The sequence below is a fragment of the Podarcis raffonei genome, chromosome 3 (genome assembly GCF_027172205.1).
Source record: "Podarcis raffonei isolate rPodRaf1 chromosome 3, rPodRaf1.pri, whole genome shotgun sequence".
NCBI classification, from domain to species: Eukaryota; Metazoa; Chordata; class Lepidosauria; order Squamata; family Lacertidae; genus Podarcis; species Podarcis raffonei.
In genome coordinates this window covers 35685775-35713082 of record NC_070604.1, presented here as the reverse complement: position 1 = coordinate 35713082, position 27308 = coordinate 35685775, and the positions used below count along the sequence as shown (strand labels likewise).

The 27308-nt window shown below is 39.7% G+C and overlaps 1 protein-coding gene across 5 annotated transcripts in view; it reads right to left on the bottom strand.

The window, feature by feature from the left end:
- Positions 1-2338: 2338 nt before the first annotated feature.
- The window catches only part of PRIM2 (DNA primase subunit 2), a 65582-nt gene continuing 40612 nt past the window's right edge, over positions 2339-27308 (bottom strand). For all 5 annotated transcript variants that reach the window (XM_053381142.1, XM_053381143.1, XM_053381144.1 and 2 more), the window contains 7 exons: positions 26486-26553; positions 25219-25291; positions 23754-23939; positions 18426-18552; positions 16542-16624; positions 7075-7143; positions 2339-2851 (listed from right to left, as the gene is read on the bottom strand). In XM_053381142.1, coding sequence (XP_053237117.1) covers positions 2624-2851; positions 7075-7143; positions 16542-16624; positions 18426-18552; positions 23754-23939; positions 25219-25291; positions 26486-26553 — 834 coding nt within the window. In that variant the 3' untranslated portion in view covers positions 2339-2623. The remainder of the gene's footprint in view (positions 2852-7074; positions 7144-16541; positions 16625-18425; positions 18553-23753; positions 23940-25218; positions 25292-26485; positions 26554-27308) is intronic.

Genomic DNA, 27308 nt, shown 5'->3' with positions numbered 1-27308 from the left:
AATAAGCTTCAAATTCAAACTTAACCATAAACAGCTTAAAACCACAAAACCTTAAGACATCAACAGCAACCAAAACATACAAGATCCTCTATACATCTTACATTTCCTGAAAGGCCTGAGCAATGAGAGACACCTTCATCTGCACCTCCCCGTTGCCATAAGTGGATTTGTGGCTTCCGTTGCTTTTAGGGAAGCATCATCATTGTGCTGCCTTATGATTGGTGGGAGTCAGAGGTGTTGCCCTTGTAGTTGTGAGTGTCATTGTGTTCTGTGAACATAAGAATAGCCTGATAGATCAGGCCATTGGCCCATGTAGTCCAGCATCCTATTCTCACAGTAGCCAACCAGATGCCTGTGGGAATCCTGCAAGCAGAACATGAGTACAAGAGCACTCTCCTATGGTTTCCAGCAACCGGTACCTGGAGTGACTTTTCCCCCTTTAGTGCTTCAAGTATATACGATACCAATGGGAGTTTCACCAACACTGCAGTGTTGCAAGTGACCAACAATCATAATGGGGCCGAGGACAATATGGGGACATCCCTAACTGAAGGATTGCAGTCCAAATTAATAGATTTTCTTAAGATGTGTGTACTTTATGCTAAAGGGTAAAAGGTAAAGGGACCCCTGACCATTAGGTCTAGTCGTGACCGACTCTGGGGTTGCGGCGCTCATCTCGCTTTATTGGCTGAGGGAGCCGGCGTACAGCTTCTGGGTCATGTGGCCAGCATGACTAAGCCGCTTCCGGTGAACCAGAGCAGCGCACAGAAACGCCGTTTACCTTCCCGCCAGAGCGGTACCTATTTATTTACTTGCACTTTGACGTGCTTTCGAACTGCTAGGTTGGCAGGAGCAGGGACTGAGCAACGGGAGCTCACCCCGTCTCAGGGATTCGAACTGCCGACCTTCTGATCGGCAAGTCCTAGGCTCTGTGGTTTAACCCACAGCGCCACCCGCGTCCCTATTACGCTAAAGGGAAAGGGTAACTAAAAGGAGAATGATAAAGGACTCAGGCAAAGGGTACACAGAAGGGGGTTAATTCTATTAAGTTTGCCTACCAAATCCACACTTTCTGAAGCAATTTGTGAACACAGCCATCTTTCAGAATCCAAATTTAGCAATGCAGTTCTCCAGCCGAATAATGTGCACACGAACACATTTAACTTGGGTAAAGTGTGTATAAAAAATGAACACATTAGTGAAAGCAACATACAAAACGTAGGAAACGAAACCATTCTAACTAAACTTAAGAATGGAAACAGAAGAAACCAAAACTGGTGGATTTGGTCCTTCCTAATAGAAGATCACACATCCTTGTTTGGCTGAGCTTGACTACCAGCCCAAGTGAGCTGCAGTAGACTTTGGAGTTGCTGTACATGATGAGTCCTCTTACCGTAGTTCCTGTCTTTTCTAAGTGGCAGTAACAACTGCAGCTTAAACCAGGACTTCACCCAGCCTACCTATGTTGGGCCCAGCTAGAAGCGGATATGAGAACTGAAAAATAACAGCAGTATCAAAACATAACAGGCTTAATGAGTTCTATAAATAAGCAAAATAAGCCAAATTTTGCATTAAGAAACAAAGAAAAATCAGTACAATATATTGTAAGAAAGTATTAGAAAGCACGTTAAAAGTAAGGTAATAATTATAAGTACATTCAAAATCATAAATATCAACTATATCGGGAAATGATGGGAAGTCCACAATTATTTTATCATTTTATTTTATTTTGATATATGTTATTTTATTTTATATAATATTATTTGATTTTAGCTAAGCGGTATTTGAAGTTTAAATTAACATCTTATAGTAATTCAACTTAAGAATTTTTTTTGTTTGTATTGTGTATGTGTGTATGTGTGAAGTTAAATTTGTAATGCTATTAATGAATTTCAAGAAAGGAGATGAAAGAAAAGAAAAAGCTCTGGCTCAAATTCAGTTCTCCTTTTACACTCTCTGATTTTTTTATTAAACAATTTGTTCTGTCAAAATACACAGACACAGAAATTGTCCCTCCACGAAGCTGAGAGGCGATGGAAGCCCATGATGTGAATGGATGTGAAGCTCTTCATTTTAATTATGGTGGCTAAGACCAATCCACCCATTTCAAGTGTAAATATATTTGGCATCATGCAGTTAAAACCTAGTTTCTTTTTCAAACAGCAATCTTTGCTACTTCAGATCACAGCAAGACAGCTTTTGTATATTTCTACAAGCCATTCATAAGCTGTTATGAATTGCATGTAATGCTATCTAGCAGTTATCACCTAAAAACCGCAAGCAATGCATCCACTCATCTACATTTCAGAATCCGCTTTATTAAGAAAAATAGAGCTGCATGGTAACAGAGAGCCCAGGGAGGAGGTGGGAGGTTTAGCAATACAGAGGGCTTTGCTCACAGAAATGGAAATGCACCGTCGTTCGATCTTGCAAACGATGTTGCAGTTTTCTTTTCAAAACTGATGCACAAGCTGGATGCTTGACAATGTGTTTTCCTTTTTCTGTTTAAGGCAGCATTCAAGAGGCCTATGTACACCATGATGCCAGTTCCTGACCCTCAAAAGAGCTACTTCAAAATACAGAGATGGTAAAAAGTATGTTGCAAAATGGAAACAGATGCTTCTTAATCTTCAGCAAAGTAGTCATCGAGTCCCTCCAGTTCCATTTCCTCTGTTGTATTTACAGAAGAGGAAGTGGAGGTTTTATTTATACTTGTCTGGCTGCTGTGCTTTGGTTGGGAGTTTTCGGGCTGCCTTTGTTCTTTCTTGATATCCTTGATGCCACCGAGTAGCTGCTGACTCTCTGCAAAATACTGATTTGGGTGGTTCAAAGAAAACCCAGTATCATTGACCTGTGCAAAAAAGAAGAAGAAGAAGAAGGGGAAAACATGTTCTGTCACTGTACTTCACACACCCTTGAGTTGAAATGCACACTAAAATTTTCACTTTGTTCAAGCTTTGAGATAGCCAGCGTTGAGAGGAAAGCTATGCATTAGTTCAGCCTCCGTGAAACATTGCTCGATAAAAGCTGCTAAGAGCCAAAACATGTTTTGATACTCAGTTTCCCTGTCTTGTTGCAACAGCAACCTAAGAGGACAGGTTTGTTTGTTGTTGTTTTTTAAGAGACAAATACACAGGCCACAATCCGAAGGGGCAATTGCATAATAAACTGCAGGTAATGCTGAAGTTTCAGTTAGCTTTTTGGCTATGGGAACCACAAACATTCATTCCAGCTGTAAATAAACAAAACAAAACCAAGTATTTGCTCAGGTGAAGTAGCACACCAATGAAAGAAAAAGGAAAAGTCCTAACTGCACACTCACAGCACAAGCCTATGCATGTCTACTCAAAAGTAAGTCCCACTGGAATCAATGTGTCCTACTCCCAGGTAAGTGGATATAAGGTTGCAGAGTGGCACATCCAGAGAATGGCCTGTTAAGAGAACAACTGCTCTCGGTGTTAGGCTTGTATCTTCTTTCTACTCAATTGTATTTGTGAATGTCCAGGTTCAAATTCTACATTTCTGTGTGGGGAGACAACTAAATCAATGATAGTTTTACAGATCAAAACAGAGAATTCTTACCAACAAGTCAATTGTGGAAGCCATTGCAAACAAAAGAGCCACCAAATTCTCACGGAAATAAATCTATATTCAGAACAGATTTTACACACACACACAAAAACACACGTTCAAACTATGATTAAATTAGCTATCTTTAAAGGCAAGCCCTAGCTGTTTTATTCAGAGAAGGCTACTTCTTCTGTGGAGAACATATTTTAAAAAAAAAAATTTCAAAAAAAAAATTCACTGCATTTCCGAATAGCTTCCTTTGAAACCTCTTGGTGATTTAACAAGTAGCAATAAAAATAAACTTCTGTTTATAACATGCTGCATAAAGCATTAGTGCTAAGATATTAAGTAAAAGCTCTACTTTAAAGATGACGGGTGCTTGGGGGTTGTTTTTGGTGGGGGAACGAAGTTTGCTAACGTATCCTACATACTTTTCAAAAACATTTTGACCTTAATTCCTCTCAAAAGAAAAACCTGAAAATAGCGTTTAGTTTTAAATGGCTCCTTCCCCCTGCCCCAGTCTAGCTGAGGTAGGAGGGAGGGAGGCCCCACATCATTTATCGTGCCCTGTAAAAAAAACACAAAAAACACCCCAGCAAAGCTTGTAATCTAAACTGACATGAGGTAAAGGACACTGGATTTAAAAACAAGTCTCTCTATTTCATCTGCTGTGTATTTCATCTACTAAGGCCTCAAAGCTTTCCTCAGATTCTGTTCATTCTAAGCAGTGTCCTTCCGTAACACAAAGCCTGGGTTCCTTTTGGTGTCGTATTGTGTGGTTTTACTAAGGATCTGAAGCAATGGTGTTGAACCTGTGTGTTCTTGGGGTTTTAATCAAGAAGCTACAAAGTGGCAAGTGATAATGAGGCAAGCTGCTATTACAAAAAAAAAAACACGACACAAAAAATACAAAGCCATATGGAATTATTTCAGATACTGTATGCTGCCTTGCTATTTACACGCTTTCTCTCTCTCTAATAACTTGCTCTTAACTAAATTTTGACCACCAAGAAATCAAAAAAGAAAATCAATCCTTTCGTCTATAAACATAAACAAGATGCATATTTCCTGGAAAAGGAAAGCCATTAGAAAGACAACAATAACCACAATATCAAACGCATTGGTCTTTGCAAAGCTACATTTGCAAGTGGCAGTTTCCTTTTAGCCAGGGATATAAGCATTGCCCATTTAAACGGAGCCGCTCTAATTATATTGCTTGCAACCAAATGAGCTTGACAGCTTAGTAAAAAAAAAATGCTTCAGCACATCTGTTTTATTATCCTTATTAATAATATTGGCTCAGCCAAATCACTCATGATAGCAAAACATTTATAGCTATCAAAGCACAAAGAGCACATTTATTTAGATATAAAAAGGCGCCAGTTTATTAGTTAGGACAAAGAAATAATTGACATACAAACAAACAAAAACCTGAATGGGAACAATTCCAGCAGTTTGCCATAAGTAAGAATAACAATTCATTCCCTCCATTTGCCCCTATGAAAACTATGAATCTATTGGTCTCTGTGACTCACAGAGGGCACTAGAATTGCAATGCCACCAATATCTTTTCCTTAACCATGGATTAAGCTATAAATTTAATCACTTATATTTTGTGTTGGTTATATAATTGTTCTGTCTCCTTTTAAGAACACCATATTGTTATAGCTGTAACAATACAAGTGATAACTTAAGTATTTTTCCTTACAGTCTGACTTCTGGGGCTCAATTTTAAGATTTTGGCACCAGAAAGTAATTCCATTATATTTAAATAAAACTTGAAGTTCAATGTGGCACCAACACTCCCAATTTCTCGATACATTTCTAAGTAAAATAATTATATGCAAGTAACAAAGAATATATTCTACATTAGAAAGCGTAACCTTGAATTTCAAAGCTTTGCTCAGCATTCTTCTATATTTAAATTCATTTTTTCCTCTTACTGTATTCATAAATATTTTCATTCATCACCAGGGGAGACAGATGACTGATTGGTTTTTGTGGGACAGGGCAACAGAAAAAGCCATCAAATTCTGGCATCCAGTGGACAGGAAGATGTAGCAGCATGTTTAGAATGTCTTCCTTTTCAGTAAGACCAAAAATAGCAGGTCTAATCAGGCCCACGGGCTAGAGGTTCCCTACAACTGCTCTACGTAGATGAACTGACCATGGTTCAAATGCAAATGCAAAACCTACCAAGAAAGGCAGCAAACCTAAATCCAAAATGGCCTCCAAAATGTTTGCTAACAAGGACAGCACTATTATCGAGATAGCAATTCGGGGGTGGGGGGGTGGGACTAACTAACACACACACCACCCTTTCATGGAGGACAAGGCTATTAGTGATTACAAGTCATGATGGCTATATGGTACCCTCCAGGTTCAGATACAGGAAGCCTCTGAATACCAGTTGCTGTGGGAGGACGATTGCCATTATGCTCTGCTTGTGAGCTTCCTAAGAAACAGCTTGTAAGCCACTGTGGAGAACAGGATGTAGGATTATATAAATCTTTGGTACTGACCAGCAAGATGGAGAAGTTATTAGGTTTTTCACAATATGTTCTGCATCTTAAACTTACAGAAATAAACTGATCCATGCTCAGAAACATATTCAAAGGCCCTTGCCCCCGGGACAAATGAAGACAGACAAACACGTGAAATCATCCCATTTTATAGTTTCTCCCAATTGATGGGAAAGGGGCAGAGAGAACTATCCAATCAAAAGCAGGGAAATGGTGTGCAGGGTTTTCACCCCTTAGTTGGAGATGGGCCCTTGCTACTTGTCCTTCAAGAGAAATAGGAAGAGAGGTGCAAATTACAAATAACTCCCCTTGGTTATGGTCAGGCAAATTGGAAACACCACTATGGACATTTGAGAGGACGTGTATGACTTTTAAAATATGTAAACAGGTATGTAATATGTAAACAGATATGGTTTTTTCCTTCAGTCTATGTGGAATAATGCAAGCCACTCTAAATATACAAGAGCTGGAATTAAGACATATGGATTGATGGTGTCTTTGGACAAAGGTGGAGTTTGGGTGCGGGGGGGAAGAAAGGTTTTCTGTTAGCAATATATTTAATCAATCTTTATGTACTTTTTTTAATGCAACTTGGAACTGTGTCTTCTTCCATCCTGTAAGAGGGGAAAACTGGAAAGAAAAAATGTAGAAATCAAGTGTTATTGCTTTATCTACATTTCGTTTGCTAGGACCAGTGAAACACCACTCCATAAATGTAAACAGTTTTGCTACAAAATAAAACAGCATAACCTCATAACATATTTGTTGATTATGTATGCACTAAACAGTTAGCAAATGCGGAGTGTCGATCCATACATGAAATGAAAGACATCTGCTATATACTCATTAACTCAGCGTAATTAACAAGGATGGTGGCATGTGGTGAATGTGAACAGAATGTCTGAAGTTTCGCACAGGGTTTCTGCCACCAGTCTTTCCAATAATGAGACACATTATCACCTGATAAATAAGCACCACTTACGTCATGGGTCAGCTCAAAGTATTTCTGACAGGCCAACTGATAGTGCATGCCCTTCACCAGTTCCAAAATCTAGAAAAAGGAAAGTGATCGATATATTTAAAGGGTCTTTAAAACAGCTGAAATGTTCTGCAATGTGAACATATGACCTTTACAATTTATGGCAGGGTTTGACATAATACAAGAATCTGTAGTCTTATAAGATACAATGCTGCTGACATTTTCCTCCCACTTAGAATTGAAGTCAGATTATCCATAGACAGAGAAGAGGTTCTGCCTTCACAACCAGAAATCAACAGTTCTACTTCACAAATGACACAGAAAAATGAGGAACGATGTGCACTGTCAGAACATACTGCGCTGCAAAATCTCTTGCATTATTTCAAATAAGTATCTACCATTTGAGCAAGTGAAATATGAACCAATCAAGTATGCGGTTATAATTTATTTTGGATAAAACTTGCTCAGACGTGTGCGACATAATACAACTGTGCTCCCAACTACAAATTGTGGTGGAAGTAATCCAGGAAAGAAGTTGCAGAAAGCACTACATTTCTACCCTCTCTAAGATCAGCTCTCAAAGTTAAGTTGTTTCTAGCAATGCTCCTCAGAACACGAAAGGGAAATCATCTGTTTTGAATTCCTATTAGAAACATCTCTCTATCTCTTGTAAATACAATTTGCTTTCCAATTCTACCTCTTGTAATCTCTTCTGTCCTGCATAAAACATTCATTCTTATCAGCAGAATGCAACGCCATTTGAAAATTTAAGTTGTCTGTCATTTTCCCCCTCTGCTGCTATATAATTAAACTGTATATTCCCTGCTTATCAAGCTCAGGAAACCGCTGGAACTGAGAGATAGCCTCAGCCGAGAGAAAATTCTTGAGAAATGCAAATTCACACTCCTTTTCAAAAGGCTGACCTTTCCATGTCAAGCACAGAAATAAACTCCGGCACAAATCCCTACTGCCCTCATTATTGGAGGCTGCCTTATAGTTATTGACAGATGTACAAATATTTGCTGAATATATCAAGCTACAATGCTGCCAAAGAAGTGCTTACTGGGTTTGTTTTGCTGCTACAAGTGCAACTGATTAAATGTCTGCCTTTCTTGTCACATCCTGTTACATATCTTGTGAAAAACAAATCAACTTGCCAGAAGAGGCTAAAGTCTGGCACCGTCTATATGCTTTTGAAATGGAACAGATAATAAAATGTAATATATAAAAAACTTGGCTTTGCTAATTAAAAGTGTTAATGCTGCTTTGAATGATACTGAAATGGTACCCAGCAGCAGCACATTTTGTATCAGTGCATCAAGTTTATGTTGTACATTTGATCATGTAAAAAACTTATTTTGGCTAAAGGATGGATGGATGGAACAGCACCTTTTTCTTTTTGTGGAATATTGTATCAAAATAACACTGAACAATTCCAATAAAACTTGTAGAGTGTTGCATGCTTACATCACTTACATCTGAGAAGAAAAACTGAGCAGGGATGCTGTCAAATAACTGAATCATTGAATGCACTGCCAAAGCTTCAAATATCTGTGACACAGCCTCTCTGTAAGTAAGCACAAGTGTCTGGAGGTCTAACATTAACACTACAGTCGTACCTTGGAAGTTGAATGGAATCCGTTCTGGAAGTCGGTTCGACTTCCAAAATGTTCAGAAACCAAAGTGTGGCTTCTGATTGGCTGCAGGAAGCTCCTGCAGCCAATCGGAAGCCCTGTCGGACGTTCGGCTTCCAAAAATAGTGTGCAAACCGAAACAGTCACTTCCGGGTTTGCGGCATTCGGGAGCCAAAATGCTCAAGAACTAAGCTGTACGAAAACCAAAGTACTACTGTACTTCTATTTTCATAGCTGATATATGGGGACCATACCTTGTCAAAACGATCATGCCAAGCTTGGCATCTGAACAACCCTTCTTGTTGCCGCAGATACCCAGAAAAAGCCAGACCCCCAAACCATCCCATTACAGCTGTACCTGTCTCGCCAGAGTGGTGCATGTTCTAGTTATCTCTCGCTTGGACTATTGCAATGCATTCTATGTGGGGCTAACTTTGAAGGTGGCCTGGAAACTACATCCAGAATGCAGCAGCTAGACTGGTGACTGGGAGCGGCCGCTGAGACCAGATAACACCGGTCTTGAAAGACCTACACTGGCTCCCAGTACGTTTCCGAGCACAATTCAAAGTGTTGGTGCTGACCTTTAAAGCCCTAAACGGCCTCGGTCCAGTATACCTGAAGGAGCGTCTCCATCCCCATCGTTCTCTCGGACACTGAGGTCCAGCGCCAAGGGCCTTCTGGCTGTTCCCTCACTGCGAGATGCCAAGTTACAGGGAACCAGGCAGAAGGCCTTCTCGGTAGTGGCGCCCGCCCTATGGAACGCTCTCCCACCAGATGTCAAAGAGAAAAACAACTACCAGACTTTTAGAAGACATCTGAAGGCAGCCCTGTTCAGGGAAGCTTTTAATGTTTAATAGACTATTGTATTTTAATATTCTGTTGGAAGCCACCCAGAGTGGCTGGGGAAACCCAGCCAGACGGGCAGGGTATAAATAATAAATTATCATTATCATTATCATTATCATTATTATTAAACAGGTGGTGATCAGTGCTTATCTTCTAGGAAAGAAAGGTGCTGGCACTCAGCATGAAGTTGTTATAGTAAGTGCCACACTTAAAACCAGCGCTTTTCTCCTAGAAGAAAAGGTGCCTACCTTTGAGTACCCACAGAAGAAAGCACTGCTGGTGATCATAGTATTCATTATTTCTATTTATTAAATTTGTATGCTCCCCTTCACCCGTAGATCTCAGGCTGGTGCGCAACATAAAATTACAATATTAAAAAACACCACACAGCATACATAGTAAAAATAAGAACAAAAACAAACCAATAATCCCCCCTCCCACAACACATTTAAAAGGGCATTGGATGTCAATCAGCCAAAGGCCTGGATGAAGCGGAACATTTCTGCCTGGCACCTAAAGGTGTATAATGAAGACTCCAGGCAACCCTAACTGGGGAGAGCATTCCATAAATGGGGAGCCACTGCAGAAAAGGCTTGTTCTCATGTTGCCGGACCTCTCATGGAGGAGGCACATTAAGAAGGGCCTCAGAGGATGATTGTGGGGTCCGGGTAGGTTCATAAACAGCAGGACAGTTGGGCCATTCTGTATAAGGAGAGGGTCTAGATTGGTGTCTATTGACTTAAGGGCCAAAGCAGGGATTGGGTTCAATGGTTGACCAATAATATTAGAAACTATACCAAAAATAGTGTGCCCATACTCACACCATGAATGTATGAGGGTTCCTCTCTTGTCACAATCCTGGCAGCATTGGGATGAAGTCACACAGGTGATACGAAATTTAAGCTATAGTCCCAAGTGGCATGGGGCTTGTTTTACATGTAGTACGTTTTGTTTGGTTTTACCAAGAGCAGCTCACTCACTCCTTTCCATCTGCTTTAGAGGCCAACTCAGATGCTCAAGAGAATTTAAAATATAAAAATCAGCCTGGGAGGCCACTGTTAGGAAATCCCCCCACCCCTCCAAAAAAAGAGAAAGGAAAGAATACAGGCTGCTGCTTTGCATGTGCAAATCCTTAAAGGGCTGTTTGCCTAGCAGCCTGGAACACCATCCTCAATGCAATATGATTGCCAGGTTTTCCCCAGCCCCCTTAGTAAACACCACAGCATAGGCAGAGTTCCCTGTTGCAGATTTTACCATGAAATTGGAAACCTCTCTAGCCAAACAAAACTTTTGTGATTATTGACTTAGCTATGCAACAACCCTGAATCCCACCAAGGTTCATGTGCTTTCCATAATTAACACTGGGCAGCAATGCTTTGAAATGTACCTAATCCAATGGCCCAATTTTGTTGCAATGGCAGCTATGATTCTGGGACTCCCCAGGTGTAGGAAGTGTGGTGACAGATATCCACACTGCAGGGTGGAACAAACTGGTCCTCAATCCTCCAAAAAAGATTTGACAGCTGACCTGTTAAATGTTGCCTTCCCAGCACTGCCAAGGAGAATATTTTTTTTAATTACTGCATGATGCACTCTAGCACAAGGAAACTGTCTGTACCCAAGCAAATATAAAACCACTATTTTGTGGCCAAATGAAAATAATGCTATAAAGCCTACCCACCCCATCCTTTTACTTTCTGAAGCATTGCATATTATTTCTCTTGTAGCAAAGGAAGCCAAGGCTTCTGTACCTTTAACAACTGCTGAGAAATTTGGCAAGTGCATCTTGTCAAGGAAGGAGAAAAGATACACGTACTAAAATTGTCTCTTCTAAAAAGGTAACAGAAGTGCTGGAACCCTCACCTTTCCATTACTTGAGAGACTATTAAACAATTTCTTAGCACTGTAACTCAAAAGATATTGAGATCAGATGATGGGGTACTGCTGTCACACACAAGCTTAAAATAGTTAATTGGCTTCACCTTCCTAATCACAGATATTTTCAGGTACGCAAGGTCAGTTTGAAGCCATTTTCAAATAAAATAGTTACTTCTGTTCTTAAAAGACTCAATCTTTCCAGCAAAGAATTTGTTGCATTTTATCTATTTCTAACCTTCATTTTTATTTCAAAGGTGACTTAAAATGTGATTGAGGTGCAGCTACTGGAACATGCTTAGCAATATTCCCCTAGTTCCAGGCCAATTCCGCAACACCTCAGCTTGTTCTCTTAGGGCTTTGCAAAAACCTTCATTTATTTGCTTATGTGAAGCAAACCGCTAGTGTCTTTCTTTGTGCATTTTATTTCTAAGATTTAACATGAAAAATCTACAGGAGCTCCACTTTTGATAGCCTATAGGGATTCAACTCAATTTTTTTCCAAAAAAACCCCACACCAAAATAGACTCATTTTTGGCCAGCATGGGGCTTAACAGAATTTATACATGCCTGGCTTCACACTCCTAAGGTACATAAAGGGAATCGAAGTTCTGGAGCTTAGTTTTGGAGCAAGTGTTGTGAAATACTCCATAGTCAAAGATCCTAAAATAGCTCTCCTGCAAATAAACCTGTAACCTTACCCAACCCCCAAAGACCTGCTTTTCAAGCTCCTTCTGGCAGCAAGAATCATGAGGTCAATGAAATGTAAAGAAAGTATCATAGCTTCTTATATGGACTGAATTAATAAAGTCTGGGTAATTATATTTACTTAGAAACCTCAATGTGTTCAATCAGACTTGCTTCCTATAAGGCAAACTCAGCCCACCAGATGTTTTGGGACTACAACTCCCATCATCCCTAGCTAACAGGACCAGTGGTCCTATGCCTGCTATAAGGCACTTTTAGGAGGCCCATAACCAGCATTAGTTAACACAGAATTATTATGCCTGTTGAGAGTCTAAGTATGCACGCTTGCTTTGCATCGCACACACAGTACTTGCACGTATTATATGTACAATTTATATTTATATTACAAATATTACATTATATGTACAACACTTGTATATATTATACATACATATATTACTTATATTCAATATGCACCTATTACATATTATCAAGTTGGCATACAATAAGCTCGCCATGTATAAATATTTTTTATAAAGACATATAGAGAAAACCAACAAGGAGACTTGCTGACAGGTACAGAACTTTCTTTTTTGCAGAAAGAATGCTGCAAAAAAGAGTCAATCAGTAATTCAAAGCAATAGTAGCAGAGAAATATGAGTCAACATTATTTTTTTGAGGTACGTTGAAGCGAGGCGACCTATATTCCAACGTATGGGAATTCAATGTAGCACTATGACAATTGTTCTGTCAGCGCAAACACCAAACCTGTATTTAGGGGGCAAGCCCTGTTACATTAGCAATTATTTAGCAGTCCTAATTAGCTGAATCTATGAGTGTAGCTTTCTTGTGCTTAGTTTAGGGGGATGCACTTTTTTCTGATGTTTTAGGGTTACCTTGAAGAAGAAGTTTCAGCTAACCTAACTGTGTTCATTTGGAAGGGAAGAAATTTGAAGTTTTCTACAGAATATGTACAAAATTATTCTAGCATTTCATTAGCAGCTGTTAATGCCAACCACCGTAGTTAATGACTCGAACCACCCAAAAGAACTAGATATACATCAACACTGGAGATTTTTATTTGACTACTAGAAATTATCTTATCTCGAACTACAACTGTTGCTTACTGTGATGAAACTTGGCCTACAATGTGGAATCTCAGTAAAATACTTGTCAAGCCAAATTGTCTATATCCTGGAGAAACCTAGCATGAAAATGGGCGGGATGCAAGCAAATTGCTATCACTGCCAGTGTGAGAGAACTTAAAACATTTAAACGTCTTAAATGTTTCATGCAGAAATGCTTTCCTGACAAACTGTGGCACTCGGCATTAAGTCAAAAGACAAACAGGCCACCCACTCACTTTAAAGCAATTTACATCTCTTATATGCAACTACTATGTAAAAAGACCGAGAAATTATTAGTTTATAAGCTAAAGCTGCAAAGGAACATGAGCTTCATCACTTTATCCCCAGGAACATTTACATACTTGGGAACAGATCTGAAAAGTAACCCACCCCAACGCTCATGCCTAGATTCAATTCTTCCAGCCACCATGGGCTGTGGCCAAGGTCCTCAGAGGAAGTGAAGGTAGCAGCTAGGCCTCTCTCCACCAAACCCTCATCTATCTTCAGCTGAGGATTCACTCCTTAGAAGCATTCTGTTTGTTTTGCATTTTAATTGCTGTTTGCATTGGGATCTGAAGTACTGACAGCCGCTTATAGGAGCCAAGATTTTTGGCTGAAAAGCAGCTATACGATATAATAAACAAAAGGCATATCAAAGTTAGCTCACAAAACTATGAACATATTCAACAGGGGAATCCCTGACCCTAATTTCCTACTGTACAGAATTGAATAGTTAAAGCGAAGTATTTCCTCTGGATGAAAGCAGCTGATCCAGAGATTAATGCAAAGTTTTGGGACACAAAATCCAAAGAGTCAGATTCTCCCACACTGTGATATCAGCATTTTGCTTCTAATACGCACAGAAGCAAAATACTTTAGGAAAGGTTGCAGCAGTTGTGAGAATCAGAACACCCTGATGGCAAGCATTAGAGATGTATACTGATGAATCTCACAGCCTTCTGGGTTTGCATGACTGGGTGCTACTGGAAATTAGATCAACACTGCAATTTTAAAATGAAACAAGAGCTCCTTGAATTAAGCATGGTTTAGGGCAGTAGTTTTCAACCAGTGTGTCGTGATGGTCAGGGGTGCCACAGGCAACACTGGCCTCTGTCCTTCTTTCCTTCCCTCCCTCCTCTGATGCCCTCTTGGGTCTCTGCCTCCCAAAGGCTTGCATGGCTGTAAGAAGCAATAGCAGTAATGGTCCCGCTCTATTCCACCTTGGTCAGATCACAATTGGAGTACTGCATCCAGTTCTGGGTGCCACAATTTAAGACGGATATTGACAAGCTGGAACGTGTGCAAAAGAGGCCAACCAAGATGATCAAGGGTCTGGAAACCAAGCCCCGTGAGGAACAGTTGAGGAAGTTTGGTATGTTTAGCCTGATAAAGAAGAGATTAAGAGGAGATATGCTATCCATCTTCAAATAACTAAAGAGCTGTCATTACATGGAGAATGTAGCAGGGGGGCCACTAGGGGGCGCATCGGAAGATGGCTGACAATAACATCTCTCCGACCCACACGAGGTAATTTGGAGGCTATGATGGGGGTAATTAGCCTCCTTAACCCCCCCAGGATGGGGGGGGGACGGCCCTTGCCTGCTGTGCCCTATACCACCCCCGAATTTGTGGGGATGGGGGCACTAGGCACAAAGCCCTCCTGTGGGATTTCGGCTCTCCTGGACGCCGTCCCTGATTCGCGCCACTAGCTGCAAGAACTTCAAAAGAAAGAATTTGGACGAGGTGAATTGCACATACTTCAAGGAAGAAGGGGGAGTAAAGACTGCTGACAGAAGAGATCTCTGATAAAACAAGACAAGAATAAAACATGAGAAGATACGTCAAGATACGGTACGGCAAATGACTGATGGGGGAGGGGGGGAAAAACCTTTCCTTTCCTTTTCTATGTGATTAAACAAGAATCCCCTCCCCTTATGAGTCAGTAATGTCGTTTTAAGGACTTAAGCTGTGGATTTAAGGCTGAGTGGAGATAAACTTTCGAACCAAAGCATGTTTCAAGAAGAGCCTGGAAGGTATAAGAGCTTTGGAATGACGCAGTTAAAAATGCCGTCGCCATTTTGGGAAGCTCTGTCGGAGCTCTTGAGTCTGGGAGGAGAAAGAGAGAAACAAAGCTGTTTATATATTGTGGATTAAACTCCTCAGTGGGACTTAAGAGCGACAGTTTCGTAAGATTATGATAGAAAGAGCGATGTTATCTATGAAGGAGATGATATATGGAAACCATCGGGATTTGAGGATTGGAAGAACGGAAAATTCACACCAGGACTATTATTACTATTGGTGTTTATCGGCTTAAGGAGACTATTAGAAGAGATCATAAAGAAAAAAGAGAAAATATATGAACAAGATGTGATGTGGAAACAGCAAGATGAGATGGGATAGAATTACGAACTGTCTGGACTGATTTGGACTGATTTGGACATTAACGCAGCAGCAAGAAGATGATCAGAATTCCCCTTCGGATCTTTAAGTATGGGTCCCCCCAACAAAATTTAAAATTTGGCTTTGTAATTCGGAATTTATGTGATGTGATTTAATTTGATGTGATTGGCCAGTTAATAAAAATTATTTTTTTTAAAAAAAGAAAATGTAGCAAACTTGTTTTCTCCTGCTCCGGAAGCTAATATAATAATAATAATAATAATAATAATAATAATAATAATAATAATAATAATAATTAATGTATACCCCACCCATCTGGCTGCTCTGGGCGGCTTACAACACATAAAAATGTTAGTAACCGAACCAATGGATACAAGTTACAAGAAAGGAGATTCCGACTAAACATCAGGAAGTACTTTCTGACAGTAAGAGTTGTCTGACAGGAAAATGGACACCCTCAGAAGGTGGTGGAATCTCCTTCCTTGGAGGTTTTTAAGCAGAGGTTGGATGGCCATCTGTCATGGATGCTGTAGTTGAGATTCCTGCATTGCAGGGGGTTGGACTAGATGACCCTTGGGGTCAATTCCAACTCTACGATTCTATGGTTCTATGATTCTAAGCTGCAGTAAACCAGACTGCTCAACGTCCTTGATAAAATACAGAGGGGGGGGGAATGGATTGCAGTAATGAAAAACAAAACTATCAATCTGCTTGTCAGCATTGTGAAAAGAACACTTTGGGGGGTGGGGGAGAACATCATTGAAGCAAATACTACAACCTGATTTAAAAGGCATTTTGCATGCATTGTCAGTCACATATTATACATCAGTATTAAACTAAACTGAAAGGAAATACCTGGTGCCACATTGCTGCTGTAACTGAAGAAAATATTCCCTACCTGAGCAATCCCAGAGGGAGGGATTTTATATGACTGCAGCTTCTGCTTCAGCAGCTCAGGATCACTGTGACGGAATGGGCACCCTGACAACACAGAAGAGAGGCAAGCACACAAACAAGACTATTTACTCAGAAGTTAGTACAACAGCACACTTGAGAGCCTGGCTAAGCAGTCCTTAATTGTCTAGCGGCAGCTTATTAATACAAAAGCTAATTGCCCATGTGTGCAATAGCTTTACGCTTCTTCCAAACGGCTAGTTCACTGTATGGTATCATAGCACTAATAGGCACAAAAGTTATATAATGTGTTACAGAAAAGTAGGCCAAGATTCTTATTCACTTGAACAGAAAACTGCTTTAATTAGGTTCCACACTAAATGAGTTTGAAAATTCACCCAAATATAATAGTATAGCTATAATACAAACAGAAAAGGCTGCAGGAGTTTAGCTGTAACAATTAATTTTAAAAAACCCGCAGATAACATTATTAAACAGCATGAGAACGTCAACTTGAGGGTCAATTGGGGGGGGAGGGAGGGAGAGAAATGCTGCTTACGAAAATAATTATGCTGTAGTGTTTGCATCTAAGTGTATTTTATTTCATTGATTTCACTGGGCCTAACTACAGTGGTTTAATACCCAAGTATCGTAGCTTAGCTAGTATACGAAATAACAGCCACAGTTAAATTACTGGTGGTTAAATCACCAGGTACATTTTAAGCAAATGCATAATCATTAGTGTGTAAAGAGATCAAACTCCTATTATACGTCCTCAGTTTTTATTGTGTGTCCTTAGTTTTTCAAAAGAATTGCCTCCTGAACAATGCAGTACTCTGTCTGGAGGCGTCCAGGCTGCGCATTCCAACATAAATGGCATTGCAGAATATGCATTGCAATTAAGATGGAGCTAGGGAATTGTTTATTTACCTTCTTTACCACACAGAAAGTGCGCTCTCTCTCTCTCTCTCACACACACACACCTTCACTTTAACACAATTAACAAGGAACCTTCCACACAGAAGATCCATACTTTAGGGTATTGGACTTAATTGACTGGGAAGAATTGGAGGTGAGAGTAAACAAGTCTCCGTAATTGGCTGGTGACTTCTCTTGGAGCAGATTCCCCACCAGCCACTGTCCAGGAGCGGGGAAGGGGGGATGTCTCTTAATTTGACCTTGTCTACCAATTTTAAGGTCCCATTCCTCCAAAAGAGTCCCAGAGACCTTTGTGTGCACAGAGACTGGGGGCAACATTATTATTTTTAAATGAAACCAAAGGTTTCTGTGGAACATTACTTTGCTGTTACATTACTTTTGATTCTTGCTTAAGAGGGAAAGCTGAATATGTGTAAAGAAACCTGCTTCAATGCCAAGTAACTTTTAGGCAAGTCATAGAAATATGCTGCTTACCCAATTAGTGTTTTATTCTAGGGAGATCATAAGATTCGAAATATTTCATACTATCCCAGAGAGTGTTAAGCTATTAGAAAAAGCCTATAATTTATGACTGTTTTAGAGCAAAGCAAGAGCATTGATTGCAAGCAAAGCAAAAGCACTGAGGAACTTTGTTGTTTGTCGAGAGACATGTTTTTTTGGGGGGGGCTGGGGAATAGAAAAGCAGCAGCAGAACCAAGAAGAGAAATAAAAAACTAAACAGCTTGGTGGATTTCATGTTGAAACCCTGCTGAATGAATCTCTCTTGCTTGACCTAGTTCTGTAATAAGACAAATCACCAGAAGAGTAACCGCACACTAGGCTTGACAGTGATGACTGCCATAAGCCACAGAAAACTAGCTTCTGCCAGTAATACAGCCAGCCAATCAGCTGGCTTCCAAAGCAGTTTGGGTTCCCATGCATTGTGAACATGTCAGGTGCAAGCACTTACCGTGATAATCCCCTTGGCCTGGTGGGTTGGACATTATAATTTTCATGCAGCTGAATGGAGTATAGTCAGTTCTCTTGCCTTCTTTTCCATAGGAATGTCGGATGCTGTAAGCATATCCTTTGTCAAACTAAATAGAAATAAAAATTGGGTGGTGTCAAGAGATTTCAGCTACTACAAAGGATGAAACAATGGGATTTTGAGTGGTTGTATTTGATTATATCTCCTTGCTAAGCAATTTTAAAGTTAAAATTGAAACGATGTTATCAGCCAGCCATGTTGTAGCAGTTACAGAAGACTCTTTTCATGGCACGATAGGACTTGGAAATCATTTCTGAGTATGGCAAGTTGGTCCTGCAGATTTATTCCTCAATTTTCTACAATAATTACCTCTTCTGCTGGGCTTATTAAAAATAATCAAATTAATCAAAGCTAAACTGACAGCCAATTTGAGAACAAGCTTTTAAAACATTATAACTCTTACTCACAAAATGAGTTTTTAAAGTCTAAGCTCAGGGCAATCCAGAAGGACCCCTGTAGCAAAATGACTGTTGCAACGGAGAGGCAGGTATGAACTCCAACCTAAAAGTGCACAAATATTTTAATGCAAAGCAAACAAATAATTGTTGAGCAATGGTGGGCTATGGGATAATCAATGTAAGTCTGCATTAGTCACACTGAACAAGAAAACAGGTCAGAAGATTGGTGCTTTTTAAAAAATAAAAAAGCATATGCCATAGACATGATTGACTCCTGTCACATCCACATCAAAAGCCAATCACAGGAGAGATCGGGTAAATGACCACATAGCCTATTTTTAGCAGCTAGTGTTAGACATTTTGGACACCTTCTGCTTGCCACTAGAGATAGGAGAGGAATTTGGTTTGATTAGCATCTTAATGCAAAGCTACCCAATTAACACTCCCAGCAACAATGCATGAACCAAAAGGATATTATCCTTCAATAATTAAGCACATGCCACTAACAATCCAATTCTGAAAGTAAAATAAATCCCCACTGCCTCTCCTAAAAATATAAAGAAAGGTTTTTGCCATCTTGTTCAACTCTCATTATTCTTTCCTACCAGCACAACAGTTCAGTCCAAAGAAGAGGGAACAGGCCCTTCAAGGATCAGATTGGCTGCTACGTCAATCATGCAGTTAATGAACCTGTCTATCAAACTGACAGACAGGACATCTCAAAATACTAACAGCCCATGACACAAACCGGCTACTCAAACCTTGCTACACCAGCACCTATTTTTCGACTCCATTTCCATGATACAGAGGTTTTACATGAGGCAGAAGATGGAGTGTTCTAAAGAACTTTGCTTTATTCTATAGCTAACTAAGAGGTGAAAATGGTGCAATGGCTTTTATATTTAATGGCATATTTTACAATACATGTTCTTTCTCTAAGCAAAACAGTGGGAGAATAGAGTGAACAAATCACACAGAATTTTCTAAAAATCATGGTACTTGCATTAAAATACTTTGTAGACTGCCTCACAGCCTAGTTCTTACAGAGATCAACTATTCAAATTTTGGAAATGAAAATTATACCTCTCAAGCAATTAATCAACTGAACAGTTGTGCCTCTCACTACTTTAAATCAGATAAATGTCAAATACACATGGCAGAAAATTCTGATGGAAATGCTTTATTGCTTAAAATGGCAGTTTCCGAAGTGTGCATTCAAACACACATTTGGATACATGCAATGTTTGTTACGAACTATTCAGAAGGGAACATACAGCAGTGTGCTTTGTTATGTAAGACAAGGAAAACTGTTATTTTCATAACAGACACTTTTTCTTTAAAGTAATTGAACTCAGGCTACAATGACACAATTATAAGCTTGCAAAACAGGCATTAATAAAAATTACAATGGAATCTATGTAATATTTCAGATATCTAGCAGCAATAAAAGTTGGCATTCTAGATTAAGGGTATGAAAATGTTACATTTCAGGAAATACATAACATTATGAATAACTTTTGACACACATTTGTGCTTGAATCAAATCTGATATTTTCTGGAAATACTTTAAGTTTGCAAAAGTGCGAGTTCAAGACTGGACAAGAGGCTGACAGACTAATTAGCCAAACATCTTGAAAAGGATAAGACTCCAATGGAATGATAAGAGTATTAAGGGCAGAGTCAAATGGATACATCAATGTAGGCTGACATCTCAAAATGAAATACAAAGAAAAAACAAGGAAGTTTCCTATCTTGCTCTTTGGTACTTTGAAACCAACAGTTAAAGCAGAAAAGGAAAGACTGCAGTCTGTATTAATTTTAGCACAACTAAATTTTGTAACAAATGACTTGCACCTCAGAGAAAACCCTGCATTTCATTTATTTGAAGTTACATACCTCAATAAGGCATTTAAATAATCCAGTATTTTCATATTCTACAGAAGTGTATTGTGCTGACATCATATAATTGCCTGGGGGAACTAAGCTTTATTCAAAACTGTGTTCCGCCAAGACCATTAAGTTCACCAACTGATAGAACATCTTAGAAACACAACATAAAATCTGATCTGCCACTATTCCTCTAGTTTACTTAACCTTGGTGTGCACCAACGAGCTGATAACTAATTTAAGACCTGAGAAAAAAAAGAAATTTCAGAGGGAAATGCAGAGAGGCATGATTTAGTTTAATATGCATCTACATTAGCTACAGGGCATAATTAAAAGTACATCACTTCTTTAAATCTACATAATTATATCCCAAAGACATTCTCATTAGTATCTTCTACTCTGCAGCTAAACCAGAAGAGGCCTCAGGTCTGCAAGGTCAGACTTCTTTATTTTAAATGTAATAATATAATGTTGAAAATAAAACGGCTGATGCAAAGTGGTGAGGCTGGCCTTTATCATCTATGCATTATTATTGTGAACACAAGAATTCCCAGACATCCATAAAAAAATAATCAAGTAGCCGAAATCTGGTTTTAAAAAAAGCTGAAATCAATCACTGATTAATGATCAGGGCTAATTCTGAATATATGAAGCAAACTGACTAGCTTTATTAATTTATGCATTATTTCATGGTAATAGAACTGCAGTATTTATTCAAAATAATTTTCTTTAACCAGCAACTTGGCTCTTAATTCCGTTAACAGATGGATGTTCTGGTTCCAACAGTACAAAACAATCCTTCATATTAATTACTGCATCGTCCTGAGAGTAAGTATGCAATACAAAGACAAAGGGAGGTGTCTTTTGAGTCAAATGCCTACAGACTAAAAACTGCTATGACCAATTCCACAATCTGCGGTATGGTCTAAAGGCTCTTAATGTGAAACATGATTAGAGCTACACTCACTTGACCTAGTCCCTGGTATCTGGAATCAAGAGAAATAACCTCCACTTACTAAGCTTGCTCCCAGAGTTAATTGAAAGCTTCTACCAAACTGAAAGCTATGTTGTAATAGGAAGCCTTTTTGAACAGGGGTGGATCACTTGTCTTGTGGACTGCATGACCCTCGGGGTATTTATGAATGGTTGCAGCAGAAAAGTGACACGGCGAATGAGGAACACTTATTCCGCACCATCAAAATTCTTTCCCGAAGCTGAAAAATATTTATCAAAAACCTTGGTATAGAATATGCCAAAAATAAAACACAACAAACAATATTTCTACTTAAACTAATGTATATAATCAGAGGCAACCATTTCATTTTAACAACTGACCTATCTGAAACATAATTTAATCAAACCGATGCTTTAATCAAACACATGACTTGCTAGACTCTTGGCGACTTGTGCAAAGAGGAATGATCTGTTCCAGCGAAATTTAAATACTAATTGCCATTCTAGGGTATTGTGGATTATTCTTCCTCTTTCCACAAATTTCACAGTAATAAAAATTAGCACTTTGGATATGCAGTACATTTAAAAGCTTAAGGAGAAAGAAAGCAGCTTTATATAAGGTGCCCCAAATTTCAGGGGTGGTGGTGGCAGGGGAAGGTTTAGTGAGTAGAGGGACTGACCACCACCTGGGGCGGAGGCCTAGCTGTTTGGTCCCTGCTTCCAGTTTCAAACCTCCCATTCTTTCGGAAGTCTCTTAGAAGCCAATCCCACACCTGGTGTTGGGCCAAAGAGACAAACTGATGCTGCTGGTGGTTTATTGACCACTCTGCTGACCAGCAACATCCCTGGCCAAGCTGGCTGGAGTGGTCTATGGCATGGTGTTGGAGAACAGCACTATTATAGGCACCACGTAACGCTCATTCTGCGTTGTTTTCTAAGCATGGCAGCATTTAAACTTTGGAAGTCCCTGTCTATTTTTGGCACCGGCTTAAAGCATGCCTTTAGGAGGCACTGGAAATGTAAAAGAAAAACCAGTGCACATTGGCATGCAGTTGCTACTGCACAACAATATAGCATTTGTGTAGAAGACCTCCTTCTATGCCTTTCTGGCATTAGCATCAAGGCTCAGAGAAACGGCAAGATGATCTGTTCTCTTATCCCATGACTTCTACATGTACTTGGAAGCCTTTTGCAAAGGACTTTGAATGCCTGTCGGATTTCCCCTGTTTTACATGCTTCTCAGCACTCTCAAGAACTCCAAAGAATCTGCTCTTCTTGGTGGCAAATTGTTGTTCTGCAAAACTTTTTATTCAGTACAGTAGTCCTTTAGGGACTACTGGTATCTGTGCAGGGGCCTCAGGACTGTGAAAGTCAGCTCTGAGCACTCCAACCTGGCTTTCCCACGCAACTTGGGAATGACAGGGCCTGCTTGCATGGTTCTACACCCCTTTCCAAGCACACATTTTATAATGCCCAAAGTGGGTATGTAAGTTTAAACTCCCTCCCTCCCTGGGGTCCCCATCAATTCCTCTTTTAAAATTAGTGTTATGTTGGCTACCTTTCAGTTGGTAAGGAGACAGAACAAGGACTTCATTCAACCATCCTCTAAACAGAAATGGATCAATAGTTAGGAAAATATTAAGGTTAAGCACTGGAGGACAATGTATGGAAATATTTGTAGTGGAACTTGGTCCTTTTATTGATTTTGAAAGCAAATATTGATATCACTATATATAAGTGTTTATCAATATTGTAAGTAAGTTTTCTGACTTCCTTCTGTGATTTCTGCAAACAACAAAGTTTGGCAATATAAATTTGTGCTGAGAGCAGAATTGAGATGTATATCCGCTGTGAGGAAAGGATGGGAAAGCAGGTTTTTTGCTATTGCTATTTATGTTAGACTTGTTTTAGTCTAAGCAGCTGTCCACAGTGCACATGGACGTCTGCAGACTTCGCAAATGTTCAAAGAGAACTATTAAGAACTGAATAGTGCTCCAAACAAGTAATTTACCTTGTCTGCATCCACTTTTCCTCTGATGAATTCAGATTTCCAGAACTGTAGAGCTTGTTCTAGTGTTAAACCGATGCCTTTTAGGAACAAACCATATTGCATACGGCCTCCATGACGGAGATGATGGTTATCACGCAGAGCTTTGTGCAGTTGGCGCATGCAGGGAGGAAATGATTTAACAGAAAGCTGCAACAGGAAAACATATTATTGAATAGATTGACTTACAGGCTGCATTTTGATCACCAATTAAATCTATTTAGAAAGGTGAACAGCTTGAGGAGAGAAGGATATGCAGGGGCTATAGGGACTATGCGTAAATCTATTTTACGACTTCAATATGCCTGTAAGCATTTGAATCTAATATTTTGTTCTATACAAGAGAAAAGAATAAATGCAGAGCAGAAATAGTTATTAAAAAACGAAATGGTCTTTACTAATTCTAGCCAAAAGCATTAATCAGTATGGTTAATTAGTTACCAGTTTAAAATATGGATTCTGATTGTATATTAATAGTGGTTTTGTTCTCACCCCCCCCAAAAAAGTATACTCTACTTGATGGCATTGATATCATTTATAGGTATATCTTGAATTTGTTTAAAACATTTTATACTGCCCTTCATCCTATCACAATTTAGGTCAGTGTATAACAGGCTTACCCAACCTGGTGCTGTTGAACTACAACTCCCATCATTCCTGACAACTGGCTATGCTGGTTGGAGCTGATGGGAATTGCAGCGCAAGCGATCTGGAGGGCACTGTGCCGGGGAAGGCTGGTGCACTAACAGATACAGAAAAACAGCAGAGCGGGGGTCAGATAATGCATTTAAAACAGACTTAAATATTTTCAGATACATTGCTGGATGCACTTTAATTAAGTTTATTTTCCCAACTATTACTTGCTTTCATTTCTTAGATACGATATGCCCGCTATAATAATTATCATAATCAGCAGTACAGGCAGTGACCATTTTGCCCACATCTAACTGACATGTGGGCATGGAAGCGCGGGTCATTTTGGACCCAGAAGAGGACAGAATTGGGACAGAACAGGGCAGGCTTATACGTGTGGGGGGCCAGGAACAGAGCCCCCCCCCCCCCGTAAAATGGTCATTGCCTGTATTAAGCTACCGTATTTGGTTAACAATAAGGTGTTAATAGTTACAGCAAACCTCTAGACCGACTCCTTTATATCACTTTTAAAAAACAAACAGGACTTCTATGCCACTGGTTTCCTTGAGGATAAATATATTGGAACGGATTCAAATGAGGTTAGTTGTGCATTAGTGCATCACTGATTTCATGTTAGTCATGACCTTGTCTCATTGATTTCAACAGGACTAATGCAGGGCCAACTTCCTCTGGATCCAACCTGTTATTATACGTAAAGGGCAGTCAGTTTCTTCACACAAACTGCATGCTGGACAAGGGCAATACGGGGTACAGTTTAAAAGCATAAAATACTCACAGTGTCAATCTGTTCTAATGAAATTTTCCCAATGTTTCTTTCAATGCTGTAATCTGGACCAACATATGCATGACTGTGGGGTAGAGACGAAAGAAAGTTTTTTATGGTATATGAAATCTTCAACAATTCACTTCTTGTTACAATGGGAACTTAAATACAATGGGAACTTAAATACAATGGGAACTTTTTATGGATTTTAGGAGGAAATCATTCCAACGTAACAATTCAGCAAATATGACTTGAATACACTAAAGCACTTTGAAACTTTTTTTTTATCCAACACAGTTCTGACATTTCACCACACGAGCACCTTGACAGATTTATTTTGTGGCATTTCTTCCTGAGAAACAAGATCAGAATCATAGTCTGGGATGAACTTTATGTTCCAAGTATGAGCAAAATACCTGAAACTTGTCAAAGCAGCTGCCCAAAGAAAGTAGTTCTAGATTTCAGTTATAGATCCTTTATATTTTTCACATTAAAGGAACTGCTAGTAAAAGTGTGTCTTCTTAAAATTTATCAGAAAATTGTGACAACATTTCTATTGAAATACTACAGAGCTCCATGAGGAGGCAACCCCAGAAAGTAATAAAATCATGATTGTGGTTTTAAAAAGGGTCTGAGGGAATTTCAAGTGCAGTCATACCTCATGTTAAGTCGCTTCATGTTATGCTCTTTCAGGTTACGTCCCACGGCGACCCGGAAGTACCGGAAAGGGTTACTTCTGGGTTTTGCTGCTCGCGCATGCACAAAAGTGCAAAATGACGTCATGCGCAGAAGCATCAAATTGCAACCCACACGTGTGCAGACGCGCCGCTGCAGGTTGCGCTCTTTTCATGTTGCAAACGGGCCTCCGGAACGGATCCCGTTCGCAACCAGAGGTACCACTGTAGATGGGCTCTTTCCCCCCCCCCCCAAAGGACAAAACATGTTTGTTTGTTTGAAATATAACCTAAGGGATGAGCTTGATGTGTTGACTGAGATGGCGCAGGTGAAATCATGGTAAGAAGACCACAAGTTAGCAGTCAGAATGCCAGTGGTCCCACCTGCAATGTAGCACTGCTTAGGAGCTTCGCCATACCAGGGCCAATTAAGGCAAATCTCAAAGAGTTGCTTGCTGTAGGCTGCAGTAGCAGCTGCCTGGGCACACCTCAGGGGAATGCTCCATACCTATTCACCATCCGCAACCATTTCCTGCTGCTCACTGGACCACCCAGTAATACTGCTCCCCGAGAACTATTATAGGAAAAATATACTGATACATTACCTGAGATGACTGAGCAGAGGCTGGAGTCTCTCATCTGTTTGTACAATGGGCAATGACCGTGCTGTGAGCTAAAAGGGATTGGGGAGGGGTGAGGAAACAAGTCACAAAGAGCCAATGAAATGCTGCTCTCTCTTTTTTTAAAAAAGTACAAACTACAGTTACTAATAATGCAAATAAAATTAACTTATTCACCCAAAAACTTATTCTTCAAAAAAAACCACTGGAACGTTTGTTGTCTCTCACACAATCACTCTCTCTTGTTGAGTCAAATCTCCAGAAACAGAAATCAACAACTCTTCTTTCATCTCTTTCAAAGATGTCCATTTGTTTATCATCTTTCTCCCTCTTCCTATCAAGCTTATAATTTTACCAGCCTTCCACATAAGCTTTAAACCTATCGATTCAATCTATTATTAGATCAACGCAATGTCGTTATTTCAACAAGTTCTTCTCCAGACCCATTAACCATTGCATTTAAACTACTTAAGTTCTGTTGATGGGAAGTAGCATTAATCCACTCCTCTGCCAAATCCACTCCTGATGAAGAGCGGAGGAAATCAATGTTTCAGTAACTGTTTCCACAGAAGGCTCCACTACAACGAGCTCTCCGTATAGTTAAGTCTTACAAAACAGATTCCTTTCCATCAATTACGGTTGTTCTCTTAGATGAACATCTTTTTTTCCTTCTGTGCTGCTGAAGCATATTAGCTAAGGTTTAGCCACGGATCGAGGAAGTGCCCAGTTCAAACCTAACTTCTGCCACTAAATACAGATAGGTAGCTGTGTTGGTCTGCCGTAGTTGAAACAAAATATAAAAAAAATC